Source organism: Sinocyclocheilus grahami, unplaced genomic scaffold (assembly GCF_001515645.1).
Source record: "Sinocyclocheilus grahami isolate Dianchi unplaced genomic scaffold, SAMN03320097.WGS_v1.1 scaffold475.1, whole genome shotgun sequence".
NCBI classification, from domain to species: domain Eukaryota; kingdom Metazoa; phylum Chordata; class Actinopteri; order Cypriniformes; family Cyprinidae; genus Sinocyclocheilus; species Sinocyclocheilus grahami.
In genome coordinates this window covers 492,004-502,166 of record NW_015505654.1, presented here as the reverse complement: position 1 = coordinate 502,166, position 10,163 = coordinate 492,004, and the positions used below count along the sequence as shown (strand labels likewise).

The 10,163-nt window shown below is 35.5% G+C and overlaps 2 protein-coding genes across 2 annotated transcripts; both read right to left on the bottom strand.

The window, feature by feature from the left end:
• Window positions 1-758: 758 nt before the first annotated feature.
• LOC107553574 (MOB kinase activator 1B-like) lies at window positions 759-2,821 on the bottom strand. The gene is made up of 4 exons (XM_016235843.1): window positions 2,813-2,821; window positions 2,367-2,538; window positions 1,948-2,111; window positions 759-1,832 (listed from the first exon to the last, which is right to left on the bottom strand). Exons 1-4 carry the CDS (start codon window positions 2,819-2,821, stop codon window positions 1,755-1,757), a joined length of 423 nt encoding a protein of 140 aa, XP_016091329.1. The 3' UTR covers window positions 759-1,754.
• A 50-nt stretch (window positions 2,822-2,871) lies between these two features.
• LOC107553598 (MOB kinase activator 1B-like) lies at window positions 2,872-9,438 on the bottom strand. Its single transcript, XM_016235882.1, has 6 exons — window positions 9,234-9,438; window positions 6,477-6,643; window positions 5,498-5,591; window positions 3,572-3,705; window positions 3,153-3,316; window positions 2,872-3,037 (listed from the first exon to the last, which is right to left on the bottom strand). The coding sequence occupies exons 1-6, from the start codon at window positions 9,245-9,247 to the stop codon at window positions 2,960-2,962; spliced, it is 651 nt and encodes a 216-aa protein (XP_016091368.1). The 5' UTR covers window positions 9,248-9,438; the 3' UTR covers window positions 2,872-2,959.
• Between the last annotated feature and the right edge of the window lie 725 nt (window positions 9,439-10,163).

Below are 10,163 nucleotides of genomic sequence, written 5' to 3'. Positions count from 1 at the left end.
CCCCCCAAAAAAAACTCCCCTTGGCCCCCCCCTTTTTTTTTTTTTTTTTTTTTGATTAAAGGAGGGGTTATGGGAAAGGCCAGACTAGTATTAAAATAATAAGTACACTTTATGGGAAGTATTTTTTCTTGGACAAACTGGATCTCACCCAGCCCCTGCTTATTTATATAATACAAAAATTGCATATTAATTTGGGACGAAAAGTATTATACATACATCATTGTACAGATGTTTTTATAATTCTACATATATTGCCGTTTTTAGTAATAGCAATAACTAGTATGATTCATTCAAGAAAAAGCAAATACATACTGTTGCTTGTACTATTTAAACAAAGAACACAACACCAAATTTTGTTCAAACAGGTTTATTCTCCTATAAACAGTTTTCAGCATTGTACCATAAAAGTTCAGCAAGTAACACATCTCGTGTTATTCCAAATGCATACCTTTTCTGTTTACAGTATTTACAACTCGCCATCAAAAATGTTTAGTACATTTGTTTACAATCAATCTCATACGGTTCTGAAATAAAGTGATGTGAAAATCTCTGAGAAACATTTTAAGCATGTGTTATTCAGAATAACACATTTTCTGTAACATTCAGAAAAATAAACATTCATGGGGTGAAACTTTATAAAGACCAAACATATGCACTGCTTAAATTACCACCAACTATTTTAACAGCAATATAAGTGCGTGTTGAATAAGGAACAGTTATTAAAGTTATTAAACTTCAAGTTTGAATCAAATCTATCATAGATTTTACACAACTTGCATCCACTTCCTCATAATTTAGCCTGTGTTTCAAGTGAAATTTGAAATACTAATTCAGATTGGGGCAGCTTAAGTAAGATCTAGAGAAAAATGCATCTTTCCCATTAGATTTATTGTTGTTATTTGCTTAAAAGGTGCCCGTGGTTTCCACATCTGCGAATAGAAGAATGTAAAACCCTTGTGTTTTATAGTGTATGAAAAAAATAGATTAAATAGGACATACCGATCTTGCATAGTCAGCTCATTTCATCCCAGCTTCTAACAGACAAAGCCCTGATGTCTGGGAGAGAATCTGGCTCATCAACATAAGTACTTATTCAAACGTAATGTAGTGGCTTAATAGCATTGGTAGGCGAACTGTGGGCCCAATGTTCTTCAGTAATGACTGAAATGTGTTACAATAAGGAGAGATTCATTGAGTGCTGGATAAAAATCTGAGGTGAACAAAGCAGTTCTACTATTGAAATAGATAACGGAAATCCCAAACATGTCATGAGACACGGGGAGCAGTTAAAATGAGTACTTAAGAGAAGCCAAGACATCTTCATCTCTGAAAAATCAATGAATGCTTCATTCAGTATTTTTAAATCTATGCACTTCTAAATAAATCCATTACGAGGAAAAAAAGCGAACATACCACTAATAAACATTAATGTACTCCTAAAAAAGGTCAAAAGCATAATCATAACGAAGTTTTATAACAGTGGTAGCGCTTTTATACAAAGTAGCAATTTTGAAAGTGGACATATCAGGCACTTAGATCATGTTTGAGATGACGTCAAAAGAAGTAATTCCACTATGACCTTGACCTATGGTTGCGTTGTGGCTTATCGAGAGGATTTTTATTTAGTTTTTTTGGAGTCAGCCTTTTCCCAACTCTCGAAGGAAACATTCCCACACACCTGTCAAACACAGAGAGAACAAAGCCGGGCTGCCTGTACAGAAAAATTAGAGAAGATGTTGATGTTAAGGGCAGATTTATCTGTCCTTGGACGTGAGCTTCTCGATCAGCTCCTGAAGGGGTGCTAGTTCCTTCCGATCAATCAAATTAAACTCCTGAAAAAAAGAGAGAGAAATGTTTATATTGGAGGTAGCCAAACATTCATCTCCTTGTGATAAGCAAAATTCAGCCAAACACCAACTCACGCATTTCAAGGCCACAAGTACACACCTGAACGAAGAAGATAAAGTGCTTGAACGAGGTGTTGAGGTGTGCCTCCTCCTGCAGCTGGATAACAGAGTCAAAGTGCTGATGGTAGATGTGAGCGTAAACACGGAAGAGTCTCTTCAAAATGGTCTTGGCCACCGACATAAAGTTCTTTCGGAAAGGGACCCCTATAAATGTCACAGAAAAACAACTTAGTTTTAGAATCCACGCAGAACAGAATGCTGGATGACCAAATGACCAGTAGAATATATGCTGTGGAAATGGTCACTAGTGTCCTTGAGAAGTTTTTTAAAGCATGCTTTATTGATGCTTTAATATTGCCACCATGTGGACAAATCCCTCCATGATCATAATGAGCTCTACAAAGAAAAAGCATGCCAAATTTCTAGATCATGCACAAGAAAACTAAAGGAGAAGCACACCTATTTTTGAAGGGAAAAGTGTCTCATCATCAAGCTGATCCTGGACCCAAGTCATCAGGTAATCAATGTACTTTGGAGCCGAACATTTAATTGGCTTTTTTATGTTGGTTCCATCGGCCCAGTGATATTCATACCTGCAGACAACATACAAGAAACAAGTGAAAGGAAATTTCTTTTGAAATGATTTTTTTTTTTTTTTATTTAAAAGCACTTTTTAAAATCCCCATTACCGGTCAGATTTTTTTTTTTTTGTAAAGAAATTCATACTTTTATTCACCAAGAATGCATGATGAATAAATGAATGATGAATAAAATGATCAAGTGACAGTTTTTTTTTTCCTGTTCATCAAAGAATTCTTTTTTAAAATGCATCACCGTTTCCACAAAAATATTAAGCAGCACAACTGTTTTCAACATAAGAAATCTTTCTAAGGCCGGTTTCACACCACAAGCATGAGCGATATGTGAGCAGCATAATTTTTTTGCCGTGCATGTCGAAGGAAACATTCCCACACACCTGTCAAACACAGAGAGAACAAAGCCGGGCTGCCTGTACAGAAAAATTAGAGAAGATGTTGATGTTAAGGGCAGATTTATCTGTCCTTGGACGTGAGCTTCTCGATCAGCTCCTGAAGGGGTGCTAGTTCCTTCCGATCAATCAAATTAAACTCCTGAAAAAAAGAGAGAGAAATGTTTATATTGGAGGTAGCCAAACATTCATCTCCTTGTGATAAGCAAAATTCAGCCAAACACCAACTCACGCATTTCAAGGCCACAAGTACACACCTGAACGAAGAAGATAAAGTGCTTGAACGAGGTGTTGAGGTGTGCCTCCTCCTGCAGCTGGATAACAGAGTCAAAGTGCTGATGGTAGATGTGAGCGTAAACACGGAAGAGTCTCTTCAAAATGGTCTTGGCCACCGACATAAAGTTCTTTCGGAAAGGGACCCCTATAAATGTCACAGAAAAACAACTTAGTTTTAGAATCCACGCAGAACAGAATGCTGGATGACCAAATGACCAGTAGAATATATGCTGTGGAAATGGTCACTAGTGTCCTTGAGAAGTTTTTTAAAGCATGCTTTATTGATGCTTTAATATTGCCACCATGTGGACAAATCCCTCCATGATCATAATGAGCTCTACAAAGAAAAAGCATGCCAAATTTCTAGATCATGCACAAGAAAACTAAAGGAGAAGCACACCTATTTTTGAAGGGAAAAGTGTCTCATCATCAAGCTGATCCTGGACCCAAGTCATCAGGTAATCAATGTACTTTGGAGCCGAACATTTAATTGGCTTTTTTATGTTGGTTCCATCGGCCCAGTGATATTCATACCTGCAGACAACATACAAGAAACAAGTGAAAGGAAATTTCTTTTGAAATGATTTTTTTTTATTTTATTTAAAAGCACTTTTTAAAATCCCCATTACCGGTCAGATTTTTTTTTTTTTGTAAAGAAATTCATACTTTTATTCACCAAGAATGCATGATGAATAAATGAATGATGAATAAAATGATCAAGTGACAGTTTTTTTTTTCCTGTTCATCAAAGAATTCTTTTTTAAAATGCATCACCGTTTCCACAAAAATATTAAGCAGCACAACTGTTTTCAACATAAGAAATCTTTCTAAGGCCGGTTTCACACCACAAGCATGAGCGATATGTGAGCAGCATAATTTTTTTGCCGTGCATGTTAACAAATGAGTGCATTCACACCGGGAGCAGGAGCAGCGCGTGAGTGTCAAGCAGGAGCGTCGTGTGAGCAGCACCGAAGCAATGGTTTTGCTGTAGAGTGGCTGCACTGCTCCACTCAATTAAAGAGACAGCACACTTTTGATGGACAAAATAAATATGATTTCACACAAAAAGCAACATACAAGAAACAAGTGAAAGGAAATTTCTTTTGAAATGATTTTTTTTTATTTTATTTAAAAGCACTTTTTAAAATCCCCATTACCGGTCAGATTTTTTTTTTTTTGTAAAGAAATTCATACTTTTATTCACCAAGAATGCATGATGAATAAATGAATGATGAATAAAATGATCAAGTGACAGTTTTTTTTTTCCTGTTCATCAAAGAATTCTTTTTTAAAATGCATCACCGTTTCCACAAAAATATTAAGCAGCACAACTGTTTTCAACATAAGAAATCTTTCTAAGGCCGGTTTCACACCACAAGCATGAGCGATATGTGAGCAGCATAATTTTTTTGCCGTGCATGTTAACAAATGAGTGCATTCACACCGGGAGCAGGAGCAGCGCGTGAGTGTCAAGCAGGAGCGTCGTGTGAGCAGCACCGAAGCAATGGTTTTGCTGTAGAGTGGCTGCACTGCTCCACTCAATTAAAGAGACAGCACACTTTTGATGGACAAAATAAATATGATTTCACACAAAAAGTGCTAAAAATGCACAAAATAAGCATGTCTAGTTTTATTCTTTTAACAAGAAATGAAGTATGCCAGAAAAGAAAATGAAGAATCAAAAACATTTATAGAAGATTTACCCAGTTAAGCTTGTTTTTAATTATTCAGTTTGGGTAAAAGTAAGGTGTATTATTAAAAGCACATCTGAAACGACATGATCGGAGCTGTTTTCTTGGTTGTGTTTGTTGTTTACCATTTACATGCGAATCCCCATGTTAACAAACTTTCAAGACTTTAAAACTTTCACGTTTTTAACGAACTGACTTCTAAAAACAAATTGATAGTTGTCTTTGTAAAGAAATAAGTAGCTTCCAGTGTGAATCGTCTTGCGAGTCTGCAGCCGCAGTGACGATAGTTATGCTGATGTGAAGCTGACGGGAAGCTCAGGCTTGCGGTGTGAAACAGGCATAAGGCACCAAGTCAGCATATTAGAATAATTTCTGAAGGATCATGTGACACTGAAGACTGCTGAAAATCAGCTTTGCAATCACAGGAAAAAAAAAACATTTTAAAATATATTATAGATTATATATTATAATATATTATAGAAAATGTATTTATAATTTATATAATTCATAATTATTATTTTAAATTGCAATAATATTCCACATTATTACAGTACTGTATTAAGAGACTGATCCCAAACTTTTCAACAGAAGTATGCTCAAAATATTTCACATGATAAAACCCTGTTATTACTTACTTAGGTCCAGCAGACATTAGTGGGCAGCTTTCCTCAGTGCAGAAGTCTGTGATAGTCCCATACAGCATGTTGATCTGGTTAAAGAAGTCCACAGCTACAAGCACATGAAACAGCATTATAATACAAACCTATGCCAGCATCTTTAACCATGTAAAAACCTTGTCTGAAATAATCATATTTTGTTCCAAAAAATAACAAGATAAATATCTACCCCCGCAGTTCCATCACGAACCTCAAGGGGTTTGGAAAAGCCAGCTCTAATTATATAGCAGAAGTTGGGTACACCCAATATTTCATGAGCTGCAGCAATTATATGAAACCCTAAACCCTAGCAACATCAGCGCTGCCCGAGTCTGTATTCAGCCCTCTGTCCCTGCGGCTTATAATCTAAGATAGCTCCACTGTCTCTGTTGTTAAATATAGAAGAAGGCCAAGCAAATATTGCAAAACTGACCTACAAACAGGCCTTAAAATGGATGTTTAGTGGGAAGACCCCTTCAAACACACGAGAGTCCTGATTTTGACTGTACCTATTTTAAAGGGTGTTAGCTAATTTTTTAGGTGTTAGCATTTGTACACAAACTGATATTTTACAAAATTTGTAATATTAAGAGGAAATAGATTATGTGTTTTATTTTTCGGGAGCTATTGCTTTGAAGCCATGAAACTGAATGTGGCATATATGTTTAGTCTGAGATGTGCTTGGTAGGATGGATGCCTGAGGTTGTATCTACAATTATTAATAAGGAAAAACACGAATAATAAAAGACAAATATAGTTCTAAGTACAATTAAAAACTAACTGCACTGTAATGTCATATGATTTAATTTTTTTCCCCTTTTTTGGAATTTTGATGTACTATTTAATTCTGCAGCAGCAGACCGGACAAAAAATAAAAACCTTTAAAACTACAGTAAATTTTCAAACTTTTAACACATGCTGAGGCATGCTTTTTCCTAAATTAAAGTCACATGCATACTGTTGACTGCAACCCATTCATTGAGGTCCTCTCCATCGGGCAGCATGACAGCCATGCGCAGGTTCCCGCTGCCCAGCGTGGCCTCTGCATGCTTCAGTAGCTCATACTGGTGTGAGCCCTCGGGAATGTTCTTCTTCGGCTTGAACGTCTTTGACGAGCGGCTTCCACTGTAGAAGAGTAAAAATGCAAGATATTTAGACTTCAATAATTGCTGCAAACTTACATTGAACCAAAAGATACTAAACTTGGTCAAGCAAAATTACAAGTCACTGGACTTTTACATTTAGAAACCCCTAGATCTAAACCTGATAAATGTGCCTTTACTGCAAATTACAGAAGCTACAGTTATTGTGGAATATTTTTTATATATATTGTGATGAAAATTGCAAACCAGGGCATCTGATGAAATACTAAAAATGTATAGTGTCACATTACTAAATAATACTAAACATGTTCTTTCAACAGCTTTTTGTTTAGATTATTTGATTCAAATTGGTGGATTTTGATCCACAAAGCACATTTATCTATTCAAATTAAACTCATGAAGAAGAGGAATTACATCTGAATAGAAAATGTAATGAAGTCTGCAGTGTTTTTATTTCCAAAAACAACACAAATTCAAATCACTTGTACCTAAAATACTTTTCTTTTTGCTTTTATTAAAGTGTCACTCCGAAATGTGGTACCAATGCTACTAAAAGCTGCTTTTGACTTTATAAAACTGATAGCTCTTTGGACAAGCCACAAGGATAGTGAAAAATTCTACATGGAGGTGTTCAACACCTCCTGAAGACTATACATATAAAACTGCCCAAGCTTGACACCTAAGCAGCTCCATAAAACCCAGTAAGTAACTCCTCCTCTGAGCTGACCATACAAGCCTATGTGCATTTACTGGTCTATATCAACACCTCAAAGTGAGCCTGTCTTCACCAATTCAACAGCTGCTCTGTTCAGTATGCCCACCTGTTTAGACACAAACAGGACAGAATTTGGACAGCAAACAACGAAAGGACACTGGAAGTGATAAACAAATACAGGCAAACCTTCTGAAGGACTCACTTGACTGACCAACATGTTCAAGCAACAATAAAGAGGATCAGAACAGACCCAGTTTCAGGTTGTGATGGACCCAAATTACCTTTTACCCATATACTGATATTTTCTTGAGTCAGGCGACTGCATCAGAGCATCAAGCAGAAGTCAGATGGGGAATTCCAGTCTTCACAAAGCGAAAACATGTGCATGCATAAACTCTTTGAAGGCATAATTATGCTATTTTAAAAACAAAACAATGGTGAAAAACACTCTTTGCACAAATCCAATTAAACTTAACAAATATTGAAGCAATGATTCCATTTTAGAGGCTTCACTGAATTATCTTGCGAATCATACAGCCTGGTTTGCAGCACAGCCTACTTCCCATTTTCAGTGGAAAGCAGAAAAATAAAGAAATACATTACGCTTTTCATTGCTGACATGATTATATTTATGCTTCTAGAGACTTTACAGCAAAATATTTGAATTTAATCTATAATTTAGCTGTCACAACACATTTAAATCCAAGTTAGCATCTCCCTAATATAGCCCTATTTATTATATATATATATATATATATATATATATATATATATATATATATAAAGAGAGAGAGAGAGAGAGAGAGAGAGAGAGAGACAAAGTCATAATTTTAAAAATACCTATGTGAACATCAACACAGATTGCAGCTGACAACAAATCAAGATTTAAAAGCAAAATGTATTGTATTGTGACTTACTACACTGGGATATGTATAGTACAGTATACAGTATACTGGGATTATAGTGGAATTATCCAGACATGCTGATCATATCTGGATTTCACTTGATGTCAAATCATTTTTGTACGTTTTGTGATGGCGACAGAACACGTATTGGGTAGCACTAGCAGTCATTGATGAAAATAGGATGTTTTAATAAAAATTATATCAGAATCAGAAAGAGCTTTATTGCCAAGTATGTTTGCACATACAAGGAATTTGTTATAGTGTCACAAGCTTCCAGTACACTGAGACAACAACAACACACAGATAATAAAAGTGAGATGTGAATAAAATACACATGCATAAATATAAACCACAAAAAAAAGAATAAATTGTATGTACAGGTGTGCTATAGATGGAATAGGAATAGAATAAAATAAAATAAGTTGTAGAGATGTACTAGGGTTTAGGGTGATAAATAAGTATAAGGTTATTGCACATACTGTACTTTAATTGCACAATGGGAGAACATTAACTGTTCATGAGGTCATGAGATATATTACACTAACAACATCTTTGAGTTATGATGGAGGGACACATTTGAGAAAAAGCTACTGGAATCTATCCACAAAACACGACACCTCCCGTTTACATAAATGACATGATGTTGGGAAATACAGCTGTGTTCACAGTCAGATTACTGTACAATGAATCCAAGCACAGTCATAATGAGGAGTAACCAAACCCACGATCATGCAGCTGTTGATGGCCTCATGTACTGGCGGAGTATTTATCCTTCATTAGCCAGACTAGAGTTTTGTGTTATGATGGTCACATACTAATCTGCAGACTGTGCTTCTATCAGCTTTTTTATATATCATTACAGTTAGCTTCTAATAAATGACGGCTGTGAGTCAGGATTGGTAATGTACAGGCAGCTTCGGGACAAAAGCAGTATTTCTACGCTTGCTAACTAGCCATCAGTGTTCCCATTTACAGAAACCAATCATACTTACAATAAAAAGCTCATCTCTCCTTGAATAAAACGCGCTGTAGATGAGAAATCGACACTAGTCCGTTATCTTGACTTCTGAAAGGTGGAAAAGCAAAGAATTTGCGCCGTATAATCCCTAACACTACAACAACACTGATCCTGCCCGTGCAAAACTTCTCCTTCCCATCCAAAGTCTCGCCAGAGCCCCAAATCTCGCGAGATTTCTTCTCAAATAAGAGTCACGTTACGAGAGCGTTTTGGGGAATTCAACTGATAATTGTGTTCTTAACCAACTCTATATCTATTACTGTAATTGACGTTAATTGGGAAAATCTGAAAGGAAATTTATGTTGGTTTAACTTTTTTTTAGTCCTAATAAAAATAAACAGATCTAAATTGGCCTTAAAAAGTGTTTATTGTGACAATTTTCAAGCGACAGCTGAAAACTCGACTACATTTGACTGCATCAATAAATAATAAATAAATAAATGCTTTCTCTTTCTTTAACCCGCTGTCTAGCGTGTACTAATCGGAACTTGAAACTTTGTATTATGAGCACTTCCTGTGTTTTTGTGCCTCTTTATGATGAATCACGTGTTCCTCAATTCCTCGCTTTGGTCGCTTTGGATAAAAAGCGTCGGCTAAATGAATTAATGTAATGTAAATGGGCTATATAACTAATTTTGAATGAAAATGCTTATTTTAAATGAAAATGCTATCTAATAACTGGTAGAAGACAATAACTTTTAACTTATTATAAAATGTATATTTGCCAAATACCATTATGATAATTTGTTTTACATTTAGTACAATGATTAAAAAAACAAAAATGTAATTTTACAAACAACATATCTTTACAATATCTAATATTGCCTGTGTAGACAAAAGATATTTTGCATCCTAATAAAAAGTTAATCATTTTCAGAAAATATTGTAATAATTTGCTTCCAAA

Coding starts and splice junctions, on each gene's coding strand:
- LOC107553598 (XM_016235882.1), bottom strand. Junction 5,592..6,476: donor TGAATGGGTTGCAGTCAACA/GTATGCATGTGA, acceptor ATGTGCTTGTAG/CTGTGGACTTCTTTAACCAG. Junction 3,706..5,497: donor CTAATGTCTGCTGGACCTAA/GTAAGTAATAAC, acceptor TGTTGTCTGCAG/GTATGAATATCACTGGGCCG.
- LOC107553574 (XM_016235843.1), bottom strand. Junction 2,112..2,366: donor ACTTTTCCCTTCAAAAATAG/GTGTGCTTCTCC, acceptor TGACATTTATAG/GGGTCCCTTTCCGAAAGAAC. Junction 1,833..1,947: donor ACTTTATCTTCTTCGTTCAG/GTGTGTACTTGT, acceptor TCTTTTTTTCAG/GAGTTTAATTTGATTGATCG.